At 39.6% G+C, this 15,306-nt stretch overlaps 1 protein-coding gene across 4 annotated transcripts in view; it reads left to right on the top strand.

Moving 5' to 3' along the window:
- The window catches only part of NAA35 (N-alpha-acetyltransferase 35, NatC auxiliary subunit), a 38,742-nt gene that overhangs the window by 17,848 nt on the left and 5,588 nt on the right, over positions 1–15,306 (top strand). For all 4 annotated transcript variants that reach the window (XM_039543051.1, XM_039543052.1, XM_039543053.1 and 1 more), the window contains exons 12-18: positions 1,732–1,910; positions 3,918–3,977; positions 4,584–4,690; positions 6,906–6,972; positions 7,498–7,596; positions 8,929–9,107; positions 14,758–14,894. In XM_039543051.1, coding sequence (XP_039398985.1) covers positions 1,732–1,910; positions 3,918–3,977; positions 4,584–4,690; positions 6,906–6,972; positions 7,498–7,596; positions 8,929–9,107; positions 14,758–14,894 — 828 coding nt within the window. The remainder of the gene's footprint in view (positions 1–1,731; positions 1,911–3,917; positions 3,978–4,583; positions 4,691–6,905; positions 6,973–7,497; positions 7,597–8,928; positions 9,108–14,757; positions 14,895–15,306) is intronic.

Below are 15,306 nucleotides of genomic sequence, written 5' to 3'. Positions count from 1 at the left end.
CGTTATATCGAACTTGATTTGATCCACCAGAGCGTGCAACCCCCCGTCCCGAGCACTGCTTTACCGCATTATATCCGAATTCGTGTTATATCGGGGTAGAGGTGTATAGGGTTCCTCATACTGCCAGACAGCTTTGTCATGGGCAGGGGGACCATTTGCAAAAATGAGACAGTAGCATGGATTCCATTTAATACTAAGCCTAATGGAAAAGGGTGCTAGGTGAGTGGTGGTTGATTGTTTGTTTGTTTGTTTTTTGTGTGATGTATATTATGTCCAAAAGAAGTGGATTGAGACCAATAACTCATATTATGTAAGCCACCAACCAGTCAACAGAGGGTAATGAATGTCAGGCACTACTAATCCTGGTTAAAACTGAACCAACCATTGAACACAGTTTACGCATACTTCATTATGATATCCAGTAATTGAGACCAAAATCTCTGATCCATGTATTTCCCCAACTCAGTTGATTGAAAAAGTGTTTTTGTTCCTTTCTGCATGTTATAAGATTATTCTCTTAATTTATTCTAAGCAATTGATTCTTTTTTTTACATTCATGTTGGCAAGCTGAAACACCTAGAATTGATTTCTTGACCATTTACAGCAGAGCTGCTTCCCAAAATATGCAACAATAACTATATATTTTATGTACTTTGTTTTGCTCCTTTACTCAGTTGTCTATGCAGATGTATATTGTAACTTGAATTGAACTTAAAAAAAACCACACAACTCCCTTAGCCATAAAGTAATATTACTTTTCCAGTTCTCTGTTGAATTCTGACAGACGTCTTAGCTTTCTGAAAAGAGGAAAGGTTTTGAAAACTTGTTTTTGCCTCATGAGAGAAATGTTAATTAAATATTTAGATAATGGGAGGCTTGATAACTTTTTTTTAAACAAACCATGAGGTTTGAAGGAGTCTATCATATGATTCCAGCATTATAGAGATTTGCAAACATTTGCTATTTAGTAATACGAGGAACAGATTTGCATTTCTGCCAAACATCACTACTTAGCTTGACATAGTAGAAAGTAGATGGTTTAACGAAGAACGTGAATCATTTGGGTTTCATAAAGGCCCTATTGTGTTCCCCAACCCATGTGAGGACACCCCTCCCTTGTGTAAAGGGATATAGTTGAAATTTTTCTATTTCCTATGGACTATGACAGGGGTTAGCAGATCCAGGAGTGGGCAGGCTAATCAGGACCCTGAGGATGAGATCCTTTTATTAAGTGCACTAAAGGCAGGTCTACACTACCACTTAAGTCGATCTAACTTATGTCACTCAGTGGTATGAAAGACGCTCTCCTGAGCGAGGCAAGTTACAGTGACCCAAGCGCTCTCCACACTGGCGCTATGTGCAGCTGCCCCAAGGTAGCGCTTCCAGTAGACCTGCCCTAAGATATGGGATGATGTTCAGACTATGCAACTAGCTTGTAGAAAAGTAAGAACTTTTAACTAGTAAACGCAGTTTTAAATAATGAATCTCATGGTAGTTGTAGTAATTGAGTAATTAGCATAGCTAGTAATCTAAATGTAATTGTCAGTTTAATTTACAAGAGAAAATTGTACATTTAATTTTTGGAATAGCTTCCTTTCATAATTAGCATGCCTTTTGAAGATACTTAATTTGGATAAATGAAGAATCGTTTGTTTTATACTTGGAAGTTTAAAAAAAGTTCAGAGAACCCAAATCACATAAAATCTTCCTTCTTCTGTCTTTTATTTAAAGATCATCCAATTATGATGGGTTTTGAGCCCCTTGTTAACCAGAGGTTGCTCCCTCCAACTTTTCCTCGATATGCAAAAATAATTAAAAGGGAAGAAATGGTCAACTATTTTTCAAAACTTATAGACAGAATAAAAACTGTATGTGAAGTGGTCAACTTAACTAATTTGCACTGTATACTGGTGAGTGTGAATACTGCTTATTATTTTTATGTAGGTAGAGATAAGAGTTTATTATCTAGCTCTTTCAAAAAAGGAATGATTTTATATATATGTTTGTTATTCAAAGAACAGGTTGTATGGTTCAAACTTCAGTTTTTCCCTCCTTTGTAATACCCTCTTAGAAGTTTGAAATTACATTTTTTCCTGCTACTTAGTACTTTTAGCAAATATCCATTTGTTCCTGCTACTTAGTACTTTTAGCAAATATCCATTTGTTCCTGCTACTTAGTACTTTTAGCAAATATCTTTTTTTCTCTCCTATTCCTTTGCTTTCCATATCTTGCAAAAATCATAATTGCAGATAATGATGGAGCAGAGTAGGGCTAAGTAAGTTGTCTTCCTGTTCTAATTGGAAAGAAAGCTGCATCTATAGCAGCAGAACACAATATAGTCCTTACAGCAGGGGTGGGCAAACTCTTTGGCCTGAGAGCCACATCTGGGTATGGAAATTGTATGGCGAGCCATGAATGCTCACAAAATTGGGGCTAGGGTTGCGTGAGGAGGTGAGGGCCCTGTCTGGGGGTGCGGGCTCTGGGATGGGGACAGAAATTAGGAGTTCAGGGTGTGGGAGGGGGCTCCGGGCTGGTGCGGGGAGGTGGGTTTGGGATGCAGGAGGATGCTCCAGGCTGGGTTTGAGGGGTTTGGAGGGCGGGAGGAGGAATCAGGGCTGGGGTGGGGGGTGAGAGCTCCGTCTGGGGGTGCGGGCTCTGGTGTGGGGCCATGGATGAGGGGCTTGGGGTTATAAGAGGGGGCTCCAGGCTGGGATCAAGCGGTTCCGAGGGTGGGAGGGAGATCAGGGCTGGGGCAGGAGGTTGTGGGGGCACAAGGGTGCAGGCTCCAGGCGGCTCTTACCTCATGCATCTCCCAGAAGCAGCGGCATGTCCCCTCTCCAGCTCCTGCGCGCTGTCCTGTCCACAGGCACTGCCCCCGCAGCTCCCATTGGCCGGGAACCACGGCCAATGGGAGCTGCAGGGGTGGGGGCAGGAGCGAGCAGCATGTGGCACCCCCTGTTTTCCCCTATGCATAGGAGCCGGAGGGGGCACATGCCAGCTGCTTCCCAGGAGCCGCGCAGAGCCACAGCATGCACAGAGCGGGGCAAGCTCCCGACCCCACTCCCCAGCAGGAGCTTGAGGCCGGATTAAAAGTTCTGGGGGGGCTGGATGTGTCCCACGGGCCGTAGTTTGTGCACCCCTGCCTTACAGTATTGAAGAGGATACTGACTTTTGTTCTGCTTTTTTTATTTCTTCCTAGTAGTGAGTGAGTTGATACAATTTTTAGAATTCTGATAAGCAATATTCCACCCCGAATTATGGCATAGATTTAAAAGAAGCAGTTAACTCCATGGTTAACTCCATCCCTATTCAGAGACTCACAAAAACATGTTTAACTTTAAGCATAAGTTCTTTCCTGCTTAACAGAGGCTTTCTGAAATTAGGGCCTATAAAAGTTAAGATAGGTTTAAATGTTTGGTCTACATTTTTATTTTCTAACATTTCATTGAATTACAAAAGAGGCATGGTTGCACCGGGCAGCGTTCCAAGAAAGAGGACAAAGATCTTTTTAACATTATAATAACTCTTTGTATTATACATGCTGTCTGTAATGCTAATAAACCAATCATTTTAATAAAACAGTTAATATTAGTTGACTAGTCGGTCCTATCCTGTCATTTACACAACTCAAGTTGGAGATGACCGTAACAGTTTGATACTGTCTCTTTTTTTATATAATTTTATCATACTGTTGGTAGTTGGTAGGAATTTTAATAATCTTCTAGTTTTATTCAATAAGATTTAGGATTTCAACAACTCTTGTACTTTGAGACAAAATCATATAAACTGCAAAATGTATTGTTTGTTTTTTAAGATTATTCACACTTTTATTTCATATTAAAGATTTACCTCTTTTTCGTACATTTCAAACTGGTATATTAACCTTACTTCTCTTTCCATCCTAAATGTAAATTAGGATTTTTTCTGTGAATTTAGCGAGCAATCACCTTGTGTTCTTTCAAGATCTCTCTTACAGGCAAGTCTTAATTTATAAAGAAATGTCTTACATTTTTATAACAGCACTAGAATAAAATAATCACTTCCTACATTATTCTTGTTTTTAAATGTTCAAATTATATAGTTGATATCAACACAGTTATTAGTATGAAAGATGTAAAACAAAAATTGAACTCTTCAGATTTTTATGTATCAAATGTTTTTTATTTTGAATAGCTGACAGTCTAAATACAGTATTTGTTTTTATTTATTGTTGATTAACTTGAGCAAATGTGTTGTGAAGATGGTATAAACACAGAGTTAAATCTACTTCCCTTGTAGTAAGCCAGGAGTGTGCAGACACTCTTGTAAAGTCTCTCCACCTGCATCTTCCCTGTGCAGTCTCAGTGTGGGATTTAATTAGTGTAAAAAGCCTCGTGCTCATCCTCCACCCCATGGCTGAATTTCATCCACAGCATATTCCTACTGCTACATCAGCAGCTGAAGGTTGGGAAAGAACTGAATGTTTGTAGCCTTTTCACTCCTGAGTGTTCCCTGTAATAATATTGTAAGCTTTATTGACCCAGAGTAAAAAGTATATTTCTAAAAATAGATGATTAACTTCAAAAAAATCTTTTCCTTCCAGACTACATTCCTTGTGGATAACAAGAAGGTGTTTGGTACACATCTCATACAAGATATGGTGAAAGATGCTTTAAGATCTTTTGTCAGTCCTCCAGTACTTTCTCCTAAGTAAGTAGAGCAGCCTGGGTTCTGTCTATTTAAGCATCAGTACAAAATATTTCACAAGCCTTTCTGTTTAAAAACAAAACCCCCAGTTCAGTTAGATACAACTGATTATGTTTTTCTGTAAGTAGAGAATCTTAATATTTGTCTGAAGAAGTCATATAAAAATGTCAGTGGTGGTTACAGTGGCAGATTAGCTACTTCAACAATGGGGCCAGTGCTCAGGGGCCCCGGCCAAATGGGGGGGCTACCAGAAAAATGATAGTGCTCCACCCGCCAAGCACTCCTGCTGGGGAGTGGGGTCGGGGCTCCTGCTGGGAAGTGGGGGAAGCCCCCATGCCCCGACCCTGCTCCCTGGCAGGAGTGCTGGACGTGGGGGCGGGGGCAAACCCCCATGCTCCAAGGCCATTTTCCCAGCAGGAGTGCTGGGGGAGGGAAGGGCAGCCAGAAGATGTGTGGAGGGGTCCCCACTTGCTCTGGCTCCACAAAACCCTAATCCGCTTCTGGGTGGTTATTATAGTACTACAGGTTTTCCATGACTTTTGTTCCGTATAGATTAGTTTTCTCCAACTCTTTCATTGTGTACTGTTTTGTACGAGACCCCCACTAATGGATATGTTGTCTCCCAGCTCCCTAAGTTTGCACTGATTTGTTTGTCAATATGTAGCATTCTGGGGCTCTCCTAGTACACCATACAGTAACTCCAGGGGTAGCTCAGTGGTTTGAGCATTGGCCTGCCAAACCCAGGGTTGTGAGTTCAATCTTTGGGGGGGCCGTTTGGGGATTTAGTTGGGAATTGGTCCTGCGTTGAGCAGGGGGTTGGACTAGATGACTTTCTGAGGTCCCTTCCAACCCTGGTAGTCTATGATTCTATGACTCACTTAAAGTCATTCTAGTTAATGTTGTTTTGTTGTTACGTTGCTGATCAATTAGGGAATATGCTCATTTAAAGTTGTGCAATGCTCCCTTATAATGTTGTTTGGCAGCCGCCTGCTTTGTCCACTGCTTGCAGGAAGAGCAGCCTGTTGCAGCTAGCTGGTTGGGGCTGGAACCAGGGTGGACCGGCAGCCCCCCATCAGCTCCCTGCTCCCCTAAGTTCCTTTCAGCTGTCCTTCCCCCCCACTGTCATGTGCTGCTCCTGCCCTCTGCCTTGGAGCTTCTCCTGGGAGCCTCCTGCTTGCTGTGCAGGGTAGGGGGGAAGAGGGAGGCTAATGTCAGGGTGTCCCCCTTGCCCTACTCCTGCCCCCCTTACCTCTTCTCCATATAGAGCAGGGTGGGGACAGGACAGGGCTCGGGAGGGAGAGAGCTTTCTGGCTGCAGGGCTGTCTCAACTTCCTGATTTTTTTTTAAAGGCAATGTACTGAGCGGTGTGGGCAGCATACTTAAAGGGGCAATGCGCATCTCTCTCCCACATAGAGGGTTTGTGTCTGTCTCTGTCTGCCATGCTGTCTCCCCTCCTTCCATTCGTGCTGCCTTGTAGAGTGTGAGGCTACATTAACAACAATGTGTTAACCCTTGAGGGCTCAGCCAAATGCTAGTTCATCATTTAGCAGTAATGCATTCCCTGGGAAATATCCCACCCTCTTCCACCCTCTAACTTCACCACCTCAACCAAGCTTCACAATCATCATTGCTGTGTACAGTATTAAATTGTTTGTTTAAAACTTATTGTGTGTGTGTGTGTGTGTGTGTGTATAATGTAATAGTTTTTTGTCTGGTGAAAAAAATTTCCCTGAAACCTAACCCCTCCCCATTTACATTAATTCTTATGGGGAAATTGGATTCGCTTAACATCGTTTCACTTAAAGTTGCATTTTTCAGGAACATAACTACAACGTTAAGCGAGGAGTTACTGTAGTTGGAAAACCACTGACAGGCTAGAAACCTCTGACTGCCAAAAGCTGGGGACTGGATTTCAGGGGATGTGGATCACTCAATAAATTGCCCTGTTTTGCTCATTCCCTCTAGCATCTGGCACCAGCTACTGTCAGAAGACAAGATACTGGACTAGATGGACCATTGGGTCTGACCCAGTATGATGGTCATTCTTAGGTTCTTATGACCTAGATAGTACTGGTTGCCCTCTTTTTTTTTTCTTTCTTTTTTTTTTTTTTTTTTTTCTAACGTGGCTAAAGTCAGTATCTCCTCTCTTAACTGGGAACAGTCAGTATTTAGAGTAATCGTAGCTTCATTTGATATCACTCTGGATATTTCCTTATAGATGTTGTCTATATAACAACCATCAGGCTAAGGACTACATTGATTCTTTTGTGACCCATTGTGTTCGGGTAAGTGTCAATTGTCTTACAAAGGCCTTTAATACATATCTAGGCACTGTCAAAGGAATTCAGCACCTTTTGAAAATGAGATTGAGATACCTAACTTTAGGCCAGATTTTTTAAACATGGATTCCTAAATTCTTAACCTTTTGAAAACAAACATTACTGTTGCAATTTGCAATCCCAGGACCATAGTATGGGGGACAGGTTTTGTAGTAATTTATAAAATGGGTATAGATCTCTAGGAATGGAAAGTAATTTCATGTAACCCAGCAAACGCATATTGTTTTTCAAAAAGTGTAAATATTTATCCTTCTATCGAGTTTGGAGATGTCTGTTTGGTATCTGTGTTCGAAGAGCTTCATGTATTGAAAAACACAGCACAATGTGAAAATCTAAGAAAATGTATTTAGGCATGAGTCTTTTCACACATCCTGCTTGGTTGCATACTTACTGGGGCTCAATCTGTAAATAAAAATATATTATGTGGGATAACTTTAGGTTTAAAATTCATCAGTTGTTCTTCTATTTCAGCCATTCTGTAGTCTGATTCAAATCCATGGACACAATAGGGCTCGTCAGAGAGATAAACTGGGTCATATTCTTGAGGAATTTGCCACTCTGCAGGATGAGGTAATGTACCAGCCAGGAGGCTAGCAGGCTTCATCTGTGTGTTTTTTTCCACAATGGAACAGCTTGTGTTGGGCTTCCTGTAAATGTTTTCCCTACCATAACCTTTAATGTCTGTTTAACCTTAAAATAGTCTGCTTCTGCTCCCTGCACTTGTTAGAGCTGCCAGTGCGCTCAAGGGTAACAACAGAGTAGAGAAGCTTAGTTCTGAGCCACTTTAAGTTCAGAGCACATCTTGTTTCAAAGATGAAATTGCATCTGTACAAAATGAATGTATAAAATATTAATTGCAAATCTGTGTAACAAACCAGATTTTTTTTTAAGTGTAAAATTTATAAAATACATAGAACTTACATTTACCTCCCGGTCATCCAACATTAAAGAACACATACTCAACTCATCTATGAAACTGTTTCCAAATTGGAGGATGATTGACCATGGTGAGAGGTTGTGTTTCACTTGTAGGAGATGGATTTATTTTTTAAGAAATAATGAAAAACACTACTTTTCCAGGCTTTGCATGTACAGGGCAGAGGAGTGTGGAATGGGAAGATTTTTTTTGCCTTTGTGGTGGGTCAGTGTTCCATGTGGGTGCTTAGTAGAGGGGTTTGTCAGCATTGTTCTTGAGCTGTTTCTTCCTGAGTAAACAGTTTGTGGTTGTGTTCTTTTGTTTAGGATTATGGAGGCTCTCTCAATTATAGTATTTATAAAAAAAAAAAAAAAAAAATGAAAATCTTCAGACATTTAGCCTAAAATAAAAACAATAGAAGATTGTTTGTTTATTTTTGTATTATTTTACATGCTATTTCCTATCTGGAGCCATATTCTAGTGATTTTTTTTTTTTTTTTTTTTTTTTACAATTTGGTGCTGTGGAAGGTCCCAAAAATATTCAGTTACCTCTATGATATTGTAACCGTAACAAGCTGTTGCTCCTGGTCTCACAGCTGCATATAGTATGTGGATACAATACTCATGCTGGTTTACCAAACGTTAGTAAATTTGACTATTCAGTAATTAAAACAGTCAATAAAATTAAATCCTTTGTCAGTAAATATGGCAGTGTAGTATAGAAAAATATTTTTTTTTCTTCTACCCCAGACAGTGAGTAAATTATATAACCCAGTTTTATGTGCTTTTTGGACTGCTGAAGTCATGTTCTGTGAAAACTGATTTCCCTTGTTAATATGTAATATGGATTTATTGACCATATTTTCATTTAGAATTTTGTGAGGGTTTTAATTGTGGCAAAACCATGAATATTGTTTCTCAGTATGTTCTCACTTTCCTATAGCTGTGCTATTTTTACTTAAGTTTGCTGTGTCTTTTTCTGGTAGGCAGAGAAAGTAGATGCAGCACTTCACAGCATGCTGCTGAAACAGGAACCGCAAAGGCAACATCTGGCTTGTTTGGGGACCTGGGTCCTCTACCATAATCTCCGCATCATGATACAGTATCTTCTGAGTGGCTTTGAATTGGAACTTTACAGTATGCATGAGTATTATTACATATATTGGTAAGAGTACACTTTATTGAAAGCTTTGGGGGGGGAAAGGGGATGTTCCCACAGAGCCCAGTCTGTAAATGTATAGAACATTGTTAGGCCAGTGTTTTAAACTGGGATTTAGAACAATGCTCTTATCCCAGACTGACTGCACAAAATATTTAGTCTCACTGCATCATAAAAATTAGAGATGGGGAAAAAAACTATTGGGCCATCTCGTCCCTTCTCCCATGTTTGTTCTCTACAGTGTATTCACTACTGCACTGTCCAGATCACTGCTTGGCTACTTATTTAGCTTGTTCTAATAGACCATCTTCAGTGAAAGTGGTTTAGTCCCATGAGAAGCAATGCTGACTCTGGCAGCCAGCATAGATTTTAAAGGAAAAAACACTACCTGCTTCTGGTTTATATTCTGTTCCCTTCCAACAATGCTAATCTCATTAGATATTTTTAACATTTAGACCCATTGAGCTGGGAGATCATTTTTAAAAACATCTTACTCCAAATGTATCCCCTATCTATATTCAGAGCAGTACCTTCTGTTTTTAGTGAGAGAGAGAGAGACACACACACACAATATTTTTGGACAACTTATTTTAGTGAAACAGGAAGATTGCAGTGTGCAGAAACAACATACATGATCTTCTATTATACTCCTTCCACCTTGAACTACTTTCCATAGGAGGAGATGGCCAAAAGGGGGAAAAAAAAATGTTTTAAATGGCTTGTGTGTAATGGACCAATAAAGCACTCGCGTGTTAAATTGACATCTTAATACTATTTTTTTTAACTCCGTTGAAAATGAATTCTAATGTATAGTACGTACTGTACTGTTACTCTTCAAAGGACTGCATACTACTTACATCTGGTAAGGGAAAGTCAAATCCCCTAGAGCAGCAGTCCCCAACGTTGTGCCTGTGGGCGCCATGGCGCACGCGGGGGCATCTAAATGCACCCGCGTCCTGGCTGGCGGTCAAGCATCCGCCGAAATTCGGCAGCATTTCGGCGGTGATGCCTCTCGATGACGCCACCTAAATTCAGTGGCGACGCCTCTCGATGATGCCGCTTGCTGCTGACAAGCGGCATCATCGAGAGGCGTCGCCGCCGAAATTCGGAAGCATTTCAGTGGATGCTCGACTGCCGCCACGGTCCTTTGTCTGGCGCCCACCAGATGAAAAAGTTGGGGACCGCTGCCCTAGAGTGTTTATAAAAAGTTGGCGGTTTGGGAACATGGGGTTGCATCACTGACACTCTTGGTTAATTGTCATTGATGGATTTATCCTCCATGAACTTACCTAATCCTTTTTTGAACCTTTTGGCCTTCACTGCATCCCCTGGCAATGAGTTTCACAGGTGGACTGTGCATTGTGTAAAATACTTTTTTTTGTCTTCTTGCTGCTTATTAAGTACATTAGGTAGCCCCTACTTCGTGTTATGTGATGGGGTAAATAATGCTTCCCTATTCACTTTCCCCACACCATTCATGATTTTATAGACCTATCATGTCCCTGCATCTTTTCTAAGATGACCAGTTCCAGTCTTTTTAATCTCTCCTTCTATGGAAGCTGTTCCATGCTCTTATTTATTTTCATTGCCCATCTCTCTACTTTTTCCAATTCAGATATCTTTTTTTTTGAGATGGGGTGACCAGAACTGCATGAAGTATTCAAACTGTGGGTGTATTATGGATTTATGTAGTACATTATGATATTTTCTGTTTTTATTATCAATCCCTTTCCTAATGGTTCCTAACATTGTTAGCTTTTTTGACTGCCACTGCACATTGAGCAAAGTTTTCAGAGAACTATCCACGATGACTTCAAGGTATTTTGTGGGTGGTAAGAGCTAATTTAAATCCCATCATAGTGTCTGTACAATTGGAATTATTTTCTCCAATGTGAATTACTTTGCACTTATCAACCTTGAATTTCATCTGCAATTTTGTTGCCCAGTCATCCAGTTTAGTGAGATTCCTTTGTAACTTTTTGCAGTCAGCTTTGGACTTCGCTATCTTGAGCAATTTTGTGTCATCTGCAAATTTTGCCTCTTCACTGTTCTTCTGCCCCGATTCCAGATCTTACTGAAGGTGTGAGACAATCATTAATTTTACTACTATTTTACTACTATTGATGCCAGTCTATGAATTTGGCTTCCAGGGTAGTAAGGGCAATAAAACTGGTTCCATGTTGGCATTTCATAATTGACTTTCAAACTAAGGCTTTTGAAGAAAACATTATAGTAACTAATGAATTTGTTGCTATTTGATTTTAGTAGATTTTTCTTTAAGGCCAGAAGGGACCATTAGATTATCTAGTCTGACCTACTATATACCAGGCCAGTAAATTTCACCGTTGCCCCTGTATTGAGCCCCACAGCTTGTGTTTGGTTAACATGGATCTTCCAAAAAGGCCTCCACTCTTGATTTGAAGATAGATTTTAATAGATGGAGATTCCACCACTTTCCTTGGGAGTTTGTTCCAGTAGTTAATCACCCTTACTGTTAAGAATGTATGCCTTATTTCTCATTTGAATTCGTTTGGCTTTCACTTGAAGCCACTGGATCTTGTTATGCCTTTCTCTCCTAGATTAAAGAGCCCTTTTAGTGCCTGGGATTTTTTCCCCATTAAGGTACTTATACATTGTGGCAATTATGATTAGTATCCATTTGCTGCATGGTCTTTTTTCCCCCACTTTTAATGACTCTATACATCTTATCATAGTTAAACTATAGTACTAAATAGCTATTCAATTTGATCTTTAAGTGAAAACCAAAAAAATATTTTTGTTGAAGAAAATAATATTCGGTTGAAGCTTTCATCAGAATTCTGTCAGTAACACATTTCTGGACTGAACTAGGAATTTTTTTGAAGACTTGTTTATTTTTACTCTTCATGCTTTGCACTCTTAGGGTAGGTCTACACTAAGGGCGGGGGTCGAACTAGGGTACGCAAGTTCAGCTACATGAATAGCGTAGCTGAACTCGAAGTACCCTAGTTCGAACTACTTACCTGTCCAGACGCCGCGGGATCAAAGTCCGCGGCTCCAAGGTTGACTCCGCCACCGCTGTTTGCAATGGTGGAGTACCGGAGTCGACCGGAGCGCACGGGGAGTTCGAACTATTGCGTCTAGATTAGACGCGATAGTTCGAACTCCGAGAAGTCGAACTCACCGCGTCGACCCAGCAGGTAAGTGTAGACTAGCCCTTAGAGTAGTTTTCCCGCCACCTTTGCTAATAGATTGAAAGAAGGCCAGAACTTTGTTCATAGGATGTAGTAGCACTTTAGGACTCTCTTTCAGAATTCTGTGTGTAATGGTTGAATTACACGATTCCTTAAAGTGATACACTTGCTTAATATGATAATCCATGATTTTACTTATTAAAAATTGTAATGCTTGAAATTAGGGCTGTCAAGTGATTAAAAAAATTAATCGTGCAACTAATCGTGCTGTTAAACAATAATAGACTACCATTTATTTAAATATCTTTGGATGTTTTCTACATTTTCAAATATATTGATTTCAATTACAACACAAAGTATACAGTGCTCACATTATTTTTATTACAAATATTTGCACTGTAAAAAACAAAAGCAGTATTTTTCAATTCACCTAATACAAGTACTGTAGTGAAATCGCTTTATCATGAAAGTTGAACTTACAAGTGTAGAATTATAGACAAAAAATAACTACATTCAAAAATAAAACAATGGAAAACTTCAGAGCTTATGAGTCCACTCAGTCCTATTTCTTGTTCAGCCAAAAATTTGTTTACATGTGCAGGAGAGAATGCTGCCTGCTTATTGTTTACAATGTCATCTGACAGTAAGAACAGGCATTCACGTGGCACTGTCGTAGCTGGCATCACAAGATATTTATGTGCCAGATGTGCTAAGGATTCATATGTCCCGTCATGCTTCAACCACCATTCCAGAGGGGACACAGCCATGCTGATGACAGGTTTTACTCCATAACAATCCAAAGCAATGTGGACTGACCTATTCATTTTCATCATCTGAGTCAGATGCCACCAGCAGAAGGTTGATTTTCTTTTTTGGTGGTTCGGGTTGTGTAGTTTCCACATCGGAGTGTTGCTCTTTTAAGACCTCTGAAAGCATTCTCCTCACCTCGTCCCTCTCAGATTTTAGAAGGCACTTCAGATTCTTAAACCTTTGGTCAAGTGCTGTAGCTATCTTTAGAAATCTCACATTGGTACCTTCTTTGCATTTTGTCAAATCTATGGTGAAGGTGTTCTTAAAATGAACAACATATGCTGGGTCATCATCCGAGACTGCTATAACATGAAATATATGAGCAGGAGACATACAATTCTTCCCCAAGGAGTTCAGTCACAAATTTAATTAACACTTTTTTTTTAACGAGTGTCATCAGCATGGAAGCATGAAGGAGCATACAAATATTTAGCATATCTGGCACATAAATACCTTGCAATAATGGCTACAAAATTGCCATGCGAACACCTGTTCTCACTTTCACCGTAAATGTAAACAAACTTGTTTGTCTGAGTGACTGGCCGAACAAAAAGTAGGACTGAGTGGACTTGTAAGCTCTAAAGTTTTACATTGTTTTGTTTTGGAGTGCAGTTATGTAACAAATATCTATTTATAAATTGCACTTTCATGATAAAGAGATTGCACTACAGTACTTGTATGAGGTGAATTGAAAAATACTATCTTGTGTTTTTTACAATGCAAATATTTGTAATAAAAAATAATATAAAGTGAGCACTGTACACTTTGTATTCTGTATTGTAATTGAAATCAATATATTTGAAAATGTAGAAAAATATTTAATTTCGATTGGTAGTCTATTGTTAAACAGTGTGATTAAAACTGCGATTAATTGCAATTTTTAAAAATCGTGATTAATTTTTTTGAGTTAATCACGTGAGTTAACTGCATTTGAAGCATTGTCAATATTTAAAAAAAATACTAATTTAAAAAATTTTTTAAAGGGACTCCTTTAAAATAAAAGAACAGGAGTACTTGTGGCACCTTAGAGACTAACAAATTTGAGCATAAGCTTTCGTGGGCTACAGCCCACTTCATCAGATGCATAGAATAGAACATCTAGTAAGAAATATATATACATACAGAGAACATGAAAAGGTGGAAGTAGCCATACCAACTGTAAGAGGCTAATTAATTAAGGTGAGGTATTATCAGCAGGAGAAAATAAACTTTTGTAGTGATAATCAAGATGGCCCATTTTAGACAGTTGACAAGAAGGTGTGAGGATACTTAACATGGGGAAATAGATTCAATAATCTACTCTGAAACCTGTCCTTTAAAATACTAAGTCTCTCTGTAATTTAATATGTACAGTTCCTAAACTCTTGGATTATTTAAGTATTAGCCTGAAGTCTCTTTAAAGATTTTTGAAATGGTTAGAAGTCATCTAACTGAATACTTACATGATACCCAGACTTTAATTTAAACTAGCAAAAGAACAGAAGTCATTTTATACCATCACTGAGCTTATGGTGTTGAGACTTTTTTCCTTCAGTTAGTTTAAAGGAAATATCAATTGAGTATAGCCATCTGTTTTCTTCATGAAAGAAAATGCACAATGTGTAATAACAGCAAACACACTATATATAACTTGCTGTGTAGTATGTAGTACCTGGATACTATTTTTATTATAGGTATCTGTCTGAGTTTCTCTATGCCTGGCTGATGTCAACACTGAGCCGTGCTGATAGCTCTCAAATGGCAGAAGAGAGAATAATGGAAGAGCAGCAGAAAGGCCGTAGTAGTAAGAAAACAAAGAAAAAGAAAAAAGGTACAATAGGTTTAGAGTGTCTCTTATTTCTCTCATACTGGCATTATACGTGTGTAACTTCACTGACCTCAAGTGGTATGTCTACACTGCAATATAAGCCCAGGGTTAGTGGGACTCAAGTCAACTGACCCATGTTAGGGAACCCTGGGCATGAGCACCTACATTGTATTTTAACCCAATGTTGGTACTTTTCTAACCCATACTCAAACCTAGGACTTTTGCATTCACACTGCAGTGCGCAGACCCGAGTCAAAGTAAGCATATCCCAGAGTCCCTAGCACCATCCCTCTCCCCAAATGTGGCCACTAGGACTGTGGTGCACGGTGGGAAGACTTTACTGCCTGCCTTGCATGTTACCAGGAAGCAGCTCGCTTTGCAAAAGGCCTCATTGTTTCGCTCTCCAGTGCAAACC

Source organism: Mauremys reevesii, linkage group 6 (assembly GCF_016161935.1).
Source record: "Mauremys reevesii isolate NIE-2019 linkage group 6, ASM1616193v1, whole genome shotgun sequence".
Lineage (NCBI taxonomy): Eukaryota > Metazoa > Chordata > Testudines > Geoemydidae > Mauremys > Mauremys reevesii.
This window is presented reverse-complemented; position numbering and strand designations above follow the sequence as displayed.